At 29.6% G+C, this 18,797-nt stretch overlaps 1 protein-coding gene across 1 annotated transcript in view; it reads right to left on the reverse strand.

Moving 5' to 3' along the window:
• The window catches only part of LOC126749555 (putative leucine-rich repeat-containing protein DDB_G0290503), a 74,290-nt gene that overhangs the window by 27,640 nt on the left and 27,853 nt on the right, over positions 1 to 18,797 (reverse strand). Inside the window, exons 6-14 of the mRNA XM_050459271.1 lie at positions 10,304 to 10,480; positions 10,067 to 10,251; positions 9,904 to 10,016; positions 9,592 to 9,850; positions 3,652 to 3,843; positions 3,405 to 3,591; positions 3,210 to 3,352; positions 2,887 to 3,156; positions 2,705 to 2,830 (exon numbers count right to left, since the gene is read on the reverse strand). Of these exons, the coding sequence (XP_050315228.1) occupies positions 2,705 to 2,830; positions 2,887 to 3,156; positions 3,210 to 3,352; positions 3,405 to 3,591; positions 3,652 to 3,843; positions 9,592 to 9,850; positions 9,904 to 10,016; positions 10,067 to 10,251; positions 10,304 to 10,480 (1,652 nt within the window). The remainder of the gene's footprint in view (positions 1 to 2,704; positions 2,831 to 2,886; positions 3,157 to 3,209; positions 3,353 to 3,404; positions 3,592 to 3,651; positions 3,844 to 9,591; positions 9,851 to 9,903; positions 10,017 to 10,066; positions 10,252 to 10,303; positions 10,481 to 18,797) is intronic.

The raw sequence follows: 18,797 nt of genomic DNA on the forward strand, positions 1-18,797 counted from the left end.
AATAATGAATCACTTGCCTTAAATTTTAAATGGGAGATCTGCTCTAACATTGATTTCTTTAGTATGATTCATTACTTAAGAAATCATTTTAATTAGTTAAAAAGTTAAAACTTAACTGAAATTTCTATATTTAACTTTAATAAGAGTCTTATGCTGTGATTATTGATTCCTTAAGTGTGATTCATTGGATTTAGAAATCATTTTATTGAATCATAGTAAACTAATTATTTTTTTATAAATATTGAATTAGAATTTAATTATAGATCCATAATCAACTTTAAATATCTCTGAATAAATAAATTATGAATCAGTTGCAATAAATGAGAGATTTATGCTTTAGTTATTGATTCCCTTTAATTGATTAATTGAGTGTGGTTCATTGCTTAGAAAATCATTTTAATGAATCACAGTGAGCTAATAATTTATTTTTAATTATTATGTCAAAATTTCATCAAGATTGTCATAATCAATTTTAATACATTTTCTGTCACTAAATAATGAATCAATTGCCTTTAATCACTTTTAAATAGGAGATCTGCTCTGACATTGATTTCTTTAGTATGATTCATTGCTTAAGAAATCATGTTAATTAGTTAAAAAGTTCAAACTTAACTGAAATTTCGATAACAAACTTTAAATAAAAGTCTTATGCTGTGATTATTGATTCCTTAAGTGTGATTCATTGGATTTAGAAATCATTTTATTGAATCATAGTAAACTAATAATTTTATATAAATATTGAATTAGAATTTAATTATAGATCCATAATCAACTTTAAATATCTCTTAATAAATAAATTATGAATCAGTTGCAGTAAATGAGAAATTTATGATTTGGTCATTGATTCCTTTAATTGATTAATTGAGTGTGGTTTATTGCTTTAAAAATCATTTTAATGAATCACATTGAGGTAATAATTTTTTTCTAATTATTATGTCAAAATTTCACAAGATTGCCATAATCAATTTTAATGAATTTTCTGTCATTAAATAATGAATCAGTTACCTTTAATTAGTTTTTATTTATAGAATGAAGCCTTGAAAGTACTTTATTGAAGAATCGAGGGTATTTTAATAAATCACTTTGAGTTTTTAGTAAATTTTCAGTGAACTTTAACTGATATTTCCCAAGTTCATTTCGACTTGGTGAATCATCATATCAACCATCTTGAATAAACAATTTTATGATAAAATCCATCTGTAAAAATAATTTTTTTTCCAACTTTTGCAACCTTTAGATGATTATATTTTACGTCAAATACGTTGAACTTGATTTAAATAAATGAGAAAATGAAACCTTGGATGTGATTCCATTGCAACTAGAAGTTATTGTAATAAATTAGAGTGAAGAAATTATTGATTTTTTGTATGTAAATTTGAGGTAAAAATTTAATCAAGAATCATTAAATAATGGGTCAGTTGCCTTCGATCAGTGTTGAATGAAAGAATAAAGCCTTGAGAGTAGAAATAGTAAATGATTAATTAAGCTCTTGATATTGATTTTCCTGGACATGAGAATGAGGACATTTTTTGAGAATTAAATCCTCGTCTATTTTGACATGCGGTAAATAATTATTTCTGAATTTAACTACCATGAATCAATTCTCTAACGACAAAATGATAAGAAGAAAGAAAGACTTGACTTTTCATTCTACTGAATCAGGAGAACTTTGAAGTCACTCATTATTAACTAAAAGTAATTTCAACGAATCAGAGTGAAGAGCAATTTTTTTGTCAATGTTGAGAAAAAAATAACAACATTTTGTATTGATTCAGAATTTGTTGAAATTGATTATCGCCATCTTGGTTAAATTTTGACTTAAAATTCACTCTGGTATAAAAATATTGATTATTTTAACTCTTATTGAAGTAATCTCATTTTACCAATGAATCACTTTCAGGGCTTCATTCTTAGGTTGAAAACTGATTAAAGGTAATTATTAATTAATTATGTATTGATAGAGAGTGTCTTAAAGTTGATGCTGGTAAATTTGACTCTAAAAATTACTTATTTTCTTCTGGTTTATTAAATTGATTCTCAAGGTTGAATTCTATCATTAAAATACTATTGATTAATAATGATTTAAAGTAGACGTTAAAAATGTTAAACCACCATTTACATAAAAAACATTATTTAACTGCGATTCATTAAAATCATCAATCAATTCCAGTTTCCTAGAAATCATTTTCAAGAAGTCATTATCTCATTGAAAATAATTAAAGGGAAACAAATCAAGAAAAACTGAATACTTCTGCAGTAAGTTTCTGCTTGTCCTGAACAGCGTGTAACAATTATGAATCAATTATGTAATACTACAAAGAGTCTTAAAGTTAGCGTTGATAATTTTGAGTCACAAAATTTTTTATTTTACTGTGATTCATTAAATTTACTCTCAAGGTTGCATTCGATTATTAGAATAATTATTTAAAGCAGTTGAATTGATCAATATTCACATATCTTCAAAATATACGTTAAAAATGTTAGCACAACATTTACACATAAAAACCATTCATTCACTCTGATTTAATGAAATCATCACTCCAGTTTCACAAAAATCATTTTCAAGGCGTCATTATCTCTTTGAAAACGATTAGACAACTAACTCATATAGAAATGATTCAGAATCCGTTAAAATTGATGCTGATAATCTTGATCCGAATCATTAAAATGAGTTATTAGAAAAGAAATCAAGAAAACTCAATACTTCTGCAATCAGTTTATGCTTCTCTTGAACAGCGTGTTCCTTCTCTTCATTAGCCGCCTTCAAGTCCCTTAGCAGAATTCTTATGGCGGTCTTTTCATTTCTATACTTCTCTTCTAGTCGTTGCATCTACAAGAGGAAATCAATTTAACCTGAAAGGATTGAATGAAAATTAATGAAATTACCTGAAACTGAACGGATTTGGCCATTGCTTCTTTAGAATGTCCTAACTCCACGTTCTTCTTCACCTCATTATTCAATCCGTCGTTCAGTTTGTCTTTTAACTGGGAAACTTCATTAAGCTCCTGACAAAGTGCGAGTTTCTCTTTGGCGTGTTGAATCTGAATTTCATTCAGTTTTTGCATGTTGTTTTGTAGTTCGTTTATCGTCCTGTCTCGCTCTAGAATCTCTTCTTTGAGTTTTTCTCCTTGCTTCTTACTGTATTCTGCCATTACCTTTAAATCACTTGTTAAGTATGGTAATTGTGCACGCTGTGCAAGGATCTTACGTTTAGTTTGCTGGCTTCTCTTTTTACATTGGCAAGGTGACCTTCTAGCTCTTTTTGCTGCATCATTTCGGTTTTTAGGTGGTGAATTATTGACTTTAAGATGTTTTTCTCTTCTAAGTATTTCATGCGTTCAGTTTGTAAGGCTGCAATGCTGAAAATCAATAGGAAATTGAGGAAATTTAGTGTTTTACTCACACAAAGTCGTTTGATGTTCCGTATCGAGCTTTTGCTTCAGATTATTCACTTCGCTCTCGAGCTTTTCGATATCCTTCACTTGTCTTTGAATGGTTTTCAGGGTTACTTCATGGTTGTTTGCTAAGACGGTATTTTCACTTTTAGTGGTTTCTTTTTCAAGTTTTAGTTGAATGTTTTCATCTCTAAGCTTTAAAATATTAACTATGTCAGCATCATCATTAATATCATAATCAGTATTAGTCTTAACCTTATCGACTTCTTTTTTAACATACTGCAATTCTTCTTGTTTATGTTCAATTTCCTTGAGAATATCACCCGCCCCAGTTTCTTTGATGATTTTATGGAGGGCACTAAGTTCGTTTTGTAAGGAGTAATTCTCGGTTGTAATGTTGGCGACGAATAGTTTCGTTTGTTCAATAATTTTGTCCTTTTCTTGTAGCTATAAGAAAGAACCATAATAATTTAATCAATTCTCATTGAAAAAATTACGTCATTATAATCAATATAATCTCAATTATTAACTCGATATTCATAAAGGAGATTTTTAAATCAAAGCATTTAATTGAAACAGTCGAGGACTCTATTTAAAATTAATTCATGGCTTTTTTTTTAATTGATTTATTGATTAAAATAATCATTAGATTGATTATTTCATCTGATTTAAGCTGGTAATCATCAACTATAGGAAATAAAGGCTCGTCTGATACACCAACCAGAATCATCATCCTGATTATTAAACGAAATAGACCCTTATTTTTTTATAGACCCTTATTTTTTACTCAATTCTGGGAGATTATCTGATTCAATATAATAACATTATTGTATTCTTGAATCAAGCCAAATTGAATCACAGTAGTTAATTGATTTAGTCAATGACCATTAGAATACAATAAAAATTAATGTTTGGACTATTTAATTGATTTCAGTGATTTTGAATCAATGAGATGCTAATTATTTCATCTGAATCATAATGATAATAATCAACATAATCAATTTTAGAAATTAAAGGAATGATTCTTAGACGTTTAATCAGTTTCTAATCAAACCATGGCTAAGAAAACAAATATTCAATATTGATTTTAATGAAAGGTAAGTTATCTCAAAATCATAATAATAAAGATTTTATCAGTTCCTGGCCAATCTGAATCATTATTACTGGGCTCTAATCATTTTTTAATCAATTTCTATAAGTTCATGGCTTTTCTGATATAACCAATAATTGATTCCAAAATCCTTTAAAGATCGAATAAACATTCTTAAATCACTAACATGACAATTAAATCAATTCCTTACAAAGAGAATTAAGTGGTAAATTTTCAATTTTTCATTGAATAAAGTTTATTTGTAATCACAACTATGACGATAAATTCATCAATTCCAAGCAAAAAAATAATTATGCGAATTACAAAGTTTATTGTAAATTCTGGGAAACTATTAATCAATTTAATAGAATGACAATTATAAAAATTGAATCAATTCTCAATAGGTAAATTCTTACCTAGATCAATAATCTAGATTAATTTATTTTATTTGCCTGTGTGATATGTTATAGCAATATAATAAATTAATAAATTTTTGGAATGTCAAGGCTTTAATTTGAACTGATTTAAAGAGGTGCTTGGAACCAAAAAATTATTATCATGAAATTGATTATTTTATCAATTCTAAACAGATAAATACTTATCTGAATGGTAAAAATTATCATAAAAAATTTGAGTCAGTGAAACTTTAAAATCATCATTAACTAATAACAACAATTATTACATTTGAATCAATAATATTTTATCAATATTAAGTGATTCCGAAACTTCCCTTTTCCAGTATAACAACATCATAAATTACTACAATAGTGATGCATTCATCATTTGTTAGCAGAAAAAATATTTGAATCACAAAATTAGACGATTGACATATATATTAAATTGATAATTAAAATTATTGATTCATAGATTTAATTGATTAAACAATTTAATAAATTTCAGTCGACCAACATTTAAAAACATAATCAACTATATTAATCATTATTATTTTCGGCAAATAAAGGTTTAAAAACCTCAATAACTTCTGAGTCAATAATGTTTTAATAATAATAATTGATTCTAAGACTTGTTTAAAACCAGTACAACATGAATAATTACAGTATGGATGACTGATTCATCAATTCCTAGCATGATGATTTGAATCGCAAAAATTGTTGAAAAAAATAAGACGATGAATCATTTCACATATTGATTGATGAATCTTTTAAACAATCATTAACTATTTTAATCAACTTTTGACGTAAAACGACTTAATAAAATAATTACTAATAACCAAAATTATTACTTTTGAGTCAATAACCTTTTATCATTAATAATTGAGTCTGAGACTTTTTTAGAATCAGTCTAATAATTTTATGAATCACAATAAATGATTAATTAATGCCTAGGAAATATAGAACTTTCTTGAATCTGAACGAAAATTATTGTAGTTCTAGGACCAAGAATCAATTTATAGAATGATAAATGTAATAAATTAATCAATTCTTGGAGAGCCTTGGCTTTGATTTAAATTTATTTAAAGAGATCTTAAGAGCAAAAACAATTATAATCACAAAAGTTATAATTTAATCAATTCTCATCAGGTAAATGCTTATCTGAACCGCAAAAGTTATAAGAAATCTGAGCCGATAAACTTTTAGAATTAACTTTAATTTTTGACAAGTAAAGGTTAAATAACTCAATCACCACTTCCAAGTAATAATTGATTTCAAGACTTCTTTAGAACTAGTATAAAACTTTTATTGATCACAACAATTCCTCAATTCTTAGCAGAAAAATGATTATATAAATCACAAAAATTGAGGAATAATACTATAAATTAATCAATTCTTAAAAATCAGTGCCTTGATTTGAATTGATTCGAAGGGAACTTAAGAACCAAAAGAATTTTAATAAAAAAGTGATAATTTCATTAATAAGCAAATTAATAAATCTCAGTCGACCAACATTTAGAAAGATCATCAACTATAATAATCAATTTTCGGCGAGTAAAGGCGTTATATTCTTCTTTATCATTTTTAAATTAATAACATTTTATCATTAATAATTGATTCCGAGACTTCTTTAGAACCAGTAAAAAAACTTGTAATTATTTTAATTATAAGAAGATAAATACTTTTATAGATTGACAAAGAAAATAAATAAATCAATTCTTGGAGAGTCAAGGTTTTAACCTGAATTGATTCGAAGGGAACCTAAGGACAAAAAACATAGTCACAGAAATGATAATTTAATCAATTCTTAGTAGGTAAATGCTTACCTGAATCACAAAAATATATAGTAAATATAAGACGACGAATCAATTTATAGACTGTTAAATATATTAAATTATTTAATTCCTTGAAGGACAAAGTTTGTTAATTTAAATTGATTCGAAGAGAACCTTAAGAGTTAAAAAAAAATTATAATTGCGAAAATGTTAATTCGATTGTCAATAAGTAAAAAATTATTATAAGAAATCTGAGTCTATAGTCTAGTCTATGTAAATAATCAATTTCTTAATTAATTCTCATAAAAGAGATTTCTAAATCAAAGCATTTAATTGAAACAGTCAATGACACTATTTAAAATTAATTTTAAAATTATTAAAAATTAATGGCTTTTTTTTAAATTAATTTAGTGATTGAAATAATCATTAGATTGATTATTTCATCTCATTCAAGCTGGTAATTATCAACTCTAGGAAATAACGGGGTTCATCTTATACACCAACTAGAATCATCATAATGATTATTAAATGAAATAAAGACCCCTAACGGTTTATGTGAATAATAATAAATTATTGATTAATGACATTTTGTAATCACTGTGATAATTTTTTACTCAATTCTGGGAGATTATATGATTCAATATAATAACATTATTGTATTCTTGAATCAAGCCAAATTGAATCACAGTAGTTAATTGATTTAGTCAATGACCATTAGAATACAATAAAAATTAATGTTTGGACTATTTAATTGCTTTCAGTGATTTTGAATCAATGAGATGCTAATTATTTTATCTGAATCATAACGATAATAATCAACATAATCAATTTCAAAAATTAAAGGAATGATTCTCAGACGTTTAATTAGATTCTAATCAAACGATGGTTAAGAGAACAAATATTCAATATCCATTTTAATGAAAGGTAAGTAATCTTTAAAATAATAATAATAATGATTATATCAGTTCCTGACCAATCTGAATCACTATTACTGGGCTCTAATAATTTTTTAATCAATTTCTATAAGTTCATGGCTTTTCTGATATAACCGATAATTGATTCCAAAATCCTTTAAAGATCGAATAAACACTCCTAAATCACTAAAATGACAATTAAATCAATGACATACAAATAAAGAATTAAGTGGTGAATTTTCAATTTTTCATTGGATAAAGTTTATTTATAATCACAGCTATGATGATAAACTCATCAATAATTATGAGAAAATATAGCAGAAAAATAATTATGCGAATTACAAAGTTTATCATAAATTCTGGAAAACTAATTTATCAATTTTATAGAATGACAATTATAAAATTGAATCAATTCTCAATGGGTAAATTCTTACCTAGATCAATAATCTAGATTAAATTATTCTATTTGCCTGTGTGATATATTATAATAATATAAAAAATTAATCAATTTTTGGAAGGTCAAAGCTTTGATTTGAACTGATTCAAAAAGATGCTTGGAACCAAAAAAATTATAATCAAGAAATTGATTATTTAATCAATTCTAAACGAGTAAATGCTTATCTGAATCGCAAAAAATATCATAAAAAATTTGAGTCATTGAAACTAAAATCATCATCTACTAATAACATTTGAATCAATAATATTTTATCAATATTAATTGATTTGAATTCCTAGTAGAAAAATGATAATTTGAATCGCAAAAATTGTTGCAAAAATAGGACGGTGAATCATTTCACAGATTGATTGATAAACCTTTGAAACCATCATCAACTATTTTAATTAACTTTCGACGTAAAACGGCTTAATAACCACAATTATTACTTTTGTCAATAACCTTTTATCAATAATAATTGAGTCCACAATCAATCACAATAATGATAATTGATCCATCAATGCCTAGCAAATATAAGACTTTCTAAATCTGAACGAAAGTTATTGTAAATCTAGGACCAAGAATCAATTTATAGAATGATAAATGTAATAAATTAATCAATTCTTGGAAAGCCTTGGCTTTGGTTTGAATTTATTTAAAGAAATTTTAAGAGCAAAAATTATAATCCAAAAATTATAATCCAAAAAAATAATAATTTAATCAATTATTTGAAATATAAGCCGATGAATCAATTTACAAACTCACAAACATAATAAATTAATCAATTCTTGATATGTCAAGGTTCGAAGGAATCCTATGAATCAAAAAAATTATAATCAAAAAAATGATAATTCAATCAATTCTCAGTAAAGAAATACTTATGTGAATCGCATAAATTATAATAAGAAATTTGAATTGATGAATCATAACTATGATAATCAATTTTTGAAGTATAAAGACTTAATAATCTCTTATTAATATTAAATCAATCACCATTAATTATTATGACATTAGTGTTTGATTCCAAGGCTTCTTTAGAAGAAGTATAGTAAAAGAACTTTATCAATCAAACAATGGTGATTGATTCATTAATTCCCAGAATGTAAATGCTTATACGAATACTAAAATTTATCGTAAAAAATTTTAAAATTTTAAGAATGACAACTATGATAATTAAATCAATTTCTGAAAGATCAAGGCTTTTCTTACACACGAAGCTTTTTATTAATTTGTAGGCCTCCTTAGAACTAGAATCCAAATCTTTATTATCACAATGATATTAATTTAATCAATTTTCAGCAAATCAAAGTTCATCTGACCATAAATTATTATAATTAAGTTGGAATTAATGAAACTCTAAAATCAATCAAATCACTTTGATGACTATTTACTCAGAGACTTATAGTACATGATTTTTATTACTCATCAAATCGTTCATCCATTTGAAATGATGATTAAGCTGTAATTTAAAATAGCCTTCCATATTTCCACTTAAAATAAACATACGAATGATTTTATGAAGTCCATTAATCTGATGATAATTTAATCAATTTCTGATAATTTATTAAATCACAATGATCCAAAACATTACCTCCTGCAAAAACTTATCAGTATTGGTAACGTTATGGACCGAAATACTCTTCTCTCCCTCATACTGAAGTCTTAGTTGTTCAGCCTTTTCTTCGGATGTCCGCAAAGTACCCTCGAGAATTTTACATTTTTGTTCCAGAATTGATTTTTCATCAACCAGACCGGAAATTTCCTCGACTTTCTTCACCATCACGTCCAGTTCCGATATGGATTTCTTCAAGTTTTCTTGTAGGCTCTTGTTGGTTTCTTTTAGGGCTGACCTGAATAACTCTTCAGATTAACATACCCCCAAGCATCAAGGAATTCCACTTACAAATCCTTATCTTTTAGGACATTTTCGTTATGGAAATGCAGCAGCTCCTTGGAAAGTTCGTTGATGCATGAACGACATATATGGATTAAATCTGTTAAGCAGTTACCCTTGATCTGCAATAACTTTAGTAAAATGTATTGGGGAAACTCGTAAATAGTCTCACCTTTAGGTTTGTCCAGTTAAGAGCGAACGGTACCGATTTCAGCTGATTCTTCAAAGTTTCCAAGTCGTCCAGCAGGATATCCCCCACTTCCAGAGCCTCTTTAAGAATGTTCTCTTTGGTGTTCAGCTTGAAGTTCACTGACACCAGCTCAATCTCGTAGTCTGTCTTCAGCTTATGATATTCACCTGAAAAATGTTTGATGAAATGTTTTGATGATTATTAAAGGTCGTTTTAGACCTTTCATATTTTGCATTTTCAAGGTGTAGCTCCTCAGCTGATCTTCCATTCCGTCATTCTGCTTTTGGAACATGTGCAACTCGCTCTCAAGACTCTCGATTTTCTTGAAGAGACTTTCTAGTTTTATTTGGAGTTTCTCGTTGTGACGCAGTAACGAATCTACTTGGCTATCCCAATCTATAAAAGGAATTTTTATAATAATAAATCACCAAACAGATTTGATATTCTCTATACTTAATTTAGAGAATTTAAAGAATTTTTAGACAACCAAGGATCAGTTTCTAAAATTTCCCAGGAAATTAAAAAGTTTCAGTGAGGAAGCCTAAATTTCGAAAATTGGTAATTTCACTGAATATAAGAATTTTAGGAAAAGAAGCTTCAACTTCAAGAATTTATCAGAGAATTAAAAAATTTAACGAATTTTTATGCAACGAATTTTATTTACGACTTTAAAAAATTTATCAAGGGATTTAAAAATTTTACAATTTTTTTAGAAATATAATTTAAGTTTCGAAAATTTGTCAAAAAATTTAAAAATTCACTAAATTCAAGAAATTTAAATAATTTATAAACAATAGAATCTCAACGTCAGAAAGTGAAGAACTGTTTTTTAGTAAATAAAACATCAATGGCAAAAAATTGCAGGAAATATAAATATATCACTGAATTTTATAAATTTTCAAGCAACAAATTCTAAATTACAGAAATTTGCCAAAAAATTTGAAGGAATTTTTAGGAAAAGAAATGTCAATATAAAAAATTGCCAGGAAATCTAAAAATTCACTGAATTTAAGAAATTTAAAGAATTCCTAATCCTCAATTTAAAAAAATAGTCAGTCAATCTAAAGATTCAACGAATTTTTTAGAAAACAAAACCTCAATATAGAAAAATTGCCAAGAAGTCTAAAAAATTCACTAAAATTAAGAAATCGTCGAAAAATTGTCAGGAAATTGTCGTGATTATTACAGTGTTTACATTAACAGGTTTTCTATTGTAAACAGTATTTGTCTGAATTAACTTATATTTATTTCATATACTGATTTTGAAATTGTGATTAACTAATGTAATAATGGCTGCAGGAAGTACTACGGATGACGGTGATCCAGGAAATAATTGTGCTAAATGTAATTTAGTATTTGATGACATTAAGTCGATAATACAATGTACCAGGTGTGCTAAATATTATCATGGAAAGTGTGTTAATGTTGACATGCGCGGTTTTCATTTGAGAAAATCGACATGGAAATGTGAATCGTGTGATCCCTCTGCATTTAGTGATGGTGCATACAAAACAGAGCGCGCTATGAAAAGAAGCCGCACAGATGATATTGCTATTGATTTAGATGATGTAAGAGATATTATGGCCACCTTGCAGCTCTTAGTCAGTAAAACTAACGAGTTAAATCAAAAAGTCGATCTCCTCTTAAACGAAAACCAAAATTTCAAACATGAAATTGCCAGCCTGAAGAAATGTAAGCCGTCAACAGCACCATCAAGTGTGAACTCTAAGTTGTCATATGCTGCAGCAATAGGCACTAAAAATGACAACAAAGTTTTGGTTGTAAAGTAAAAGTGTCCGGTGAAAGACGTAAAGCAAGTGAAGGAGGATTTGAAAAAGAAAGTCAATCCTACTGTTATTGGAGCCGGTTTATCGCTAGGTAAAGCAACTAAAAGTGGCGGCGTTATCATTAAGTGTGGCAATGAGAAGGAGCTAACTTCGATTCAGTCGCAGATCCAGAACAACGTGGGTGACAACTACAGTGTTGAGGTACCAAAACTTTTAGAGCACAGGATTAAGGTGGTAGGCAATTATGAGTCCGAGTACAACCTATCAGATAATGAAATTTTGGCCAAAATAAAGAGTCAAAATAATGTTAAACCGAAAAATTCAAATTGTGAGAAAATCTAAAATCGTAAGCAAAAAGTTCAATATGATCTTGGAAGTTGATGCTACCACGTATGTTTATTGAAAAAGAGAAGATGAACATTGGTTGGAACCGTTGTCCTGTCTTCAAAGAATATGGTATTCGAAGGTGTTTTAAGTGCTATCGGTATGGTCATTTACTGAAAGAGTGTAAAGAAAATAAAGTGTGTGCAAAGTGTAGGGGACCCCATGATGTTAAAGAATGTAATGTAAGTAGCGTTAAGTGTATCAATTGTGTAGTATCTAAGAAAAGTATGGTTTTAGGCTAAACGTCAATCACGTTTCTTGAGATGTAACTAGTTGTGATTTCTATAAGCGAATTAAAGAGTTACAAAGGAATAAATATATTAAGTAGCAATTAGACCTAAATATTGCACTTAACACCAACATTGTTTATTTTAATTGCCAAGGTTATCTAAACAACAAAGATAACATTATTTTACTAGTAAATGACTGGAGGCCTAACGGCCTTTTGAGTGAGACTCACGTAACGCCTTCATTGAATCATGTGAGTTGATTATTGATGGGTACAATTTGGAGCAATGCACTAGTAACAATAAAGGAACAGGTGGGGTCTTGGCCCTTATTAGAACCGATATTAGATATAAGGTGGGGTCTTCATTGTCTATTGATGATTATGTCTGGTTGTTGTCTTTTGAGCTATCTATGGGTGGATGTAAATATTTGTGCTCTGTTTTGTACCATTCGCCTCAGAAACAAGATGCCAAATTTATAGAGTTTTTTAGGGGATATTTAGAACAAGTTAGTGGATTTAATGGCACCAACATTATTCTTGGGGATTTTAATTTTGATTTATTAAAAAACAGTTTTTATAGTAACAAATTATTAAGTATCATTTATACCAATGGGTTTAGTCAAATAATTAAGACTCCAACTAGAATAGTCCAAAGAAGTCAGACTCTGATTGATTATTTAATTTCAAATGACAAATCTTTTTCGCATAAAGTCCATCAAACTCCTAAAATTAGTGACCATTCTATTATATCAATTTCTATGGATCAATCAAAGGAACAGCCAATGGATATAGTAACTTGGTCTTTTAAAGCCTATAAATGCAATAAACTTCAAGAAGAACTGCTTACATGCAATTGGAATAGAAATAGTTCAGATGTTGACTTACTAGCTAATACTTTTGTCACAGAACAATTCGTGACAGTATGTGCCCAAGGATTAAAATTATGCAAAAACAGAAATATGCCGATAAAAAATGGATATCTCAAGATATAAGGAAGCAAATGCAGGAAATGGATCGATTACATAAAAGGGCTACCATAGAAAATAACGACAACATTTGGATGAATATAAGGCTATAAGAAATACCATAGTAAGCAAGATAAGAGTGGAAAAGGACAGATTTTTTGTGAATACCATAGATCTAAATAAAAATAATCAAAAAGAACTTTGGAAAAATCTGAAGACGCTTTTGCCAGGAAAAAACCAAAACATGCCTAATGAAATAAAGTTTGAAAATGAAATCAGTACACAGGAGGATGATATTGCACATAGATTTAATAATTATTTCGTGAATAGTATTGATCTTATTCTTGCAGATATTCCACCAGCAGCAAATGGTCAAACATATTTCATTGAACCACCTACAGTCCAGATTACCTTGACACAATTTAATAAAGTTTCGATTGTTAGTCATCGAAACTTAAAGGAAATACTTCAAAATCTAAAAAACGTTGGTGGTGGGGAGAGTGGCATTTCAAAGCAGATTCTTTGCGATGTTGCTTATGTTATGGGTGATCGTCTTTTGGATATTATCAATACATCCTTAAGTACTGGGGCTTTTCCGCAAGCCTGGAAACTTTCTACTGTTGTTCCTGTTCCAAAAGTGCAAAACACTAAATTGTGTAATGAATTTCGGCCAATTAACACCGTACCTATTTATGAGAAGCTCCTTGAAGTATGTGTTAAGGAACAGCTACTCGAAAATTGTAATATAAATAAAATAGTTGTACCTAACCAATAGGGGTTCCGTGAGAATCATTCATGTGAGTCTGTCATTATTAATATAGTTGATAATTTTCTCAGGGCCCTTGACTCTGATAATCTAGTACTTACTGTGTTTTTGGATTTTAAGAGAGCATTTGAAACCGTGAGTAGAGAAATGTTAATTAGGAAATTAGAACGCTTAGGCCTTAAAAATAATGTATTGAAGTGGTTTCAATCTTATCTAAGTGGTAGAGTTCAGCGAGTCATGTACAAAGATAGTTCATCTAAAAGTGTTAACGTAAAGCATGGTGTGCCGCAGGGAACGCCCAACTAGCAAATTAAGTTATATAAGGTCTGTATAAACAACTATAAGATATATCTTTTAGGATACTAACATTCCTATAACGTGCTACACAACAATTATATGATCCTTATACAACCAAAAAGGGCCCATTTTTATAGAACAGTTTGGTAGTATAACAGTTCTATTAAAAGTGTATACAACTCTTATACGACTGTTTTATGTACAAACGTACAGCTACTATAAAATGGTTTTATAGTATGTCACGTAGGCACACCTATAAAATGGGATTAAAGCGGCACTATAAAAGTCTTATAAAATGTAATAATTTTTTCTGTATAAAGTTTTTTCGAACACAATGAAAACATTTTATAATTTAGCAGCTTAAAAAAGCATTTTATTTTTTAGTGCAGAAAATTAGAACCAAATTATATTTTAAGCGTGTTATTGTGAATAAATCTAGAGGTTGTACATTGCATTGTTGTAAAAATGGAGGCTTGGGCGGATATCGGTCGTAAAAATATGGCGGGCAGTTATAATATAGCATATTTTATTAAATCATTTGGAAGGTTTGAATTGCACAAGTTTTAATGCGGCGCAAATTTTATTGATAGATTGTAGGCATGTGTTTGGCAAAAAAATGAAGCGCTTTAATTTTGGTTAAGTTTCACGTAAACATTTAAAAAAATATAATATTTTTTTTCTTAAAATTCTTTTTTTTTTAATGACTTTAATGGTTTATTACAGCATGTGCCGATCCTTTCACAATATAATTCTCTAAATAATAATAAAGTCACTTTTTTCGATTTAGTTTCATGTTGCCAACTTAATTGTTCATAATGGCGGAGATATGCGATACAAGAATTCCTTATTTAAACATGTCGATTTATAATACAACAATTTTATCCCGAATAACTGCCTTAAAGAATGTTTCATTTGAAAATAAAACGGTATACGATAAAACTGTTTTATAACGAAAAATATATAGGCACTATATATTCTTTTGGGGGTTTACATTATTCTAAAGGGCCCCACAGACTACGTTCTTGTACGACATACTTGCACGACGTACATGTCGGTCGGAAAAGTTTTAATTGCACACACACATCAGTCATTTTCAGTTTTGTTCCAACCGGCTTTGAACATACACATGATGAATCGAGTGCAATTGTTAGCAGTGGCGGCGGCTTTGGCCGTTAAAAAAAAACAAGCGAAAAAGCGAAGACCACGATCTAAATGGACCAAACAATGGCTGCTGAAACGAAACACATTATCTCACATTAATCTACTGGAGGAGTTAAGAATCGAACCTGGCGATTGGTATAATTATCTTCGAATGGACGAGGAAACGTACCTTAAATTGTTGAACTTGGTGATACCTTTAATTAAAAAGAATGACACTTATTTGCGTCCATCTATTAGCCCTCACGAACGTTTAACATGTACATTGCGATTTTTGGCCACTGGTCGAAGCTATGAAGATCTGAAGTTTTCTACTTTAATTTCACCTCAAGCATTAGGTCAAATCATACCAGAAACGTGTTATGCTATTTATTGTGTATTAAGAGAAGAATACTTCATAGTAAGACTTAAAAGTGCATATTATTCTAGTTATACAAAAAATATATTATTATTTAATTTCAGTTTCCCAAAATGGAAAATGATTGGAGAGCTATAGCAACAGATTTTGAAAACAAACGGCATTTTATAAATTGTTTAGGAGCGGAGGATGGTAAACATGTGCGAATAGTTCCACCTAATAATAGTGGCTTATATTTTTATAACTATAAGGGCAGTCACAATCTCGTACTTTTGGCAGTTGTAAATGCAAACTATCAGTTCATTTATTGTCATTTTGGATCAAATGGCAGAGTGTCTGATGGTGGCGTTATCGAAAACACTGCTTTTATGACAAGCTGAAACATGGAACATTGAACATACCACCAGCATGTCAGTCAAAATCCGGTGGACCTCTGCTTCCATATGTATTTGTCGGTGATGAAGCCTTTGCCCTTCGAGAAGATTTTCTGAAGCCTTTCAGCCAAATACAGCTTAATAGGGAAAGTAGAATCTTTAATTACCGTTTATCAAGAGCGCGACGAATTGTTGAGAACGCCTTTGGAATTTTAGCTGCCAGGTTTAGAATATTTCATACAGCTATTAATATGAAGCTGGAAAATATCGAGAAAGTAGTAATGGCATGTTGCGCGTTGCATAATTTTTTACATAAAAATAGTTCTAATTACAGTCCCCCAATTTGTTTTGATTCTGAAGATACAGAAAGAGGTGAAATCGAGTTGGGCTTACGGCCTGAACCAAACACTTTGGTAAATTTACAACGAAGCCACCGTAGGAATGCTACAAATAATGCAAAAGACGTTAGGCAACAATTTATGCACTATTTTTGTAATGAGGGAAGTGTCCCCTGGCAAGACGCCTTTGTTTAATGATTATATTTATTTTTATTTGCTTTTGAAAAGCCAGTTAAAACTTCTTTAATATACGATATGACAGAGTTATTTAGCATTTCATTTGCTACCTCTCACTTCTCTGTATATATGTATATATTTTTGTTATCGTTTTAATACAGCAGATATCAAAAAAGATAAAGACATTTAAAACAGAATAATTTTGAATTGCAGCTTATTATGGAAAAGGGCGAGGGGGTGCTAGACTACTTTTGAAAGTGAGTGTATTATATTTCACTAAACATGCCATGTTACAAAATACAACAAATATTTTTAAATCCTTACTTTGCTGTATTTATTTTGTAATTTATTATACATGTTTTAACATATAAAATAAATGTCCAGAAAATTCAACTTAACTTAATATTTACTTAATTAATTAAAACTCATCATTAGGATTGTAATGTCCAAAATAAGTTCCTGTAGTATAAGGATTTACCATGTTTTGTCCTTGCTGAACAGGGTTATGAACCTGTTGTAGTATTGTAAAACTGGCTGTCTGTTGCTGTACAGCTTGCCCCTTTTGGGTAATAGTTATTTCCGAAGATTTGTCAATATTTCCCAACTGGGCTTCGAAAAGTAAATCCATAATTAAATTTTCTGCTACCATTGCCGTTTCTTTTGACAATTTTCGTAGTTTATAAGCCACGTTTTTGCCGACTACAGCAAATTCATCTTCTGCATCTTCATTTTTTAATTTTTTATGTACATCGATCAAAATGTCATCGGCAGAAATTCCAGAAACCGAGGCGGAAACTTTTGCCTTCTTTCTTCTGACTGTTGGGGTTGTAATCGAGCGGGACGTTGAAGTAGCTGATTGTGGTCGGGAGTTAGTTCTCGGAAGACTTTCATCAATAGATGAAGATTGTGGCGACTGGATGAACTGGCTTACTTCGTCCTACAAAATGTTCAAATTGTTTAGGTGGATACGAAATAAATTAGCACTTAAGGGATTAATTCAATTTTATTTATTTATAAATTACCTCATAGAATTCCCTGCTCTCTTCTTGAGTACCATTGTTATCCTTGTCATTCATGTTGTCTTCCTCCTCCTCATCCTGCAAACTACATACGCCTGATCGGGTGACTTCCTGATCACTCAAAAATGAAAGTTCCTCGAAATACCACAAGTTAGGTGTATAAACATCGTCACTTCCAGCCCCACTGCTTGTGGATTGTTTAACTTTTTTTAGTTCTCTTCTGTAACTTCCTCTTAAACCATCAATCCTTTTCTTTACAGTCTCTTTTGTGGCCTCAGCATCCACTTCCTTTAATTTGTCTACTAGTAGTTCATATGCTTTTTGATAATGACTTAATTTTCCACAAACATGGAAGGGTACGATACAGTTCAATAAATTGTAGTAAGAATTTGCGATCTATTTGGCGAAGATCCGTCATTCTAATTACTAAAAGTGCAACAGCTACCCGAACTTTACTAAAAAAAATTTGGCCGCCTCGTATCTACGCATCTGCAAAAACCATTGTACTTTAAACCTGTTTACGCCACACACTTCCGACTTCTTTGCTCATCGTACAAGCCCACGGACTTAAACGAAATCAGAATACTTTCATCGGTCTTGTACGACAGCCCGAAATGACCACACACTTCCGTGTTACGTCGTTTTTGCACGAACCGACATGTACGTCGTGCAAGTATGTCGTACAAGAACGTAGTCTGTGGGGCCCTTAACAGAATATCGTTGAAGTCATATGTTTTTTTAAATACAATGCAGGTAAAATTTTCTTCCAACTATAAAATTTTTAGGTCAACGTGACAACCATGCTCCAAAAAGTTCAAGAAGGACAAAGCGATATCATGATCATGGCATTATACGGTTGTT

The sequence above is a fragment of the Anthonomus grandis genome, chromosome 2 (genome assembly GCF_022605725.1).
Source record: "Anthonomus grandis grandis chromosome 2, icAntGran1.3, whole genome shotgun sequence".
Lineage (NCBI taxonomy): Eukaryota > Metazoa > Arthropoda > Insecta > Coleoptera > Curculionidae > Anthonomus > Anthonomus grandis.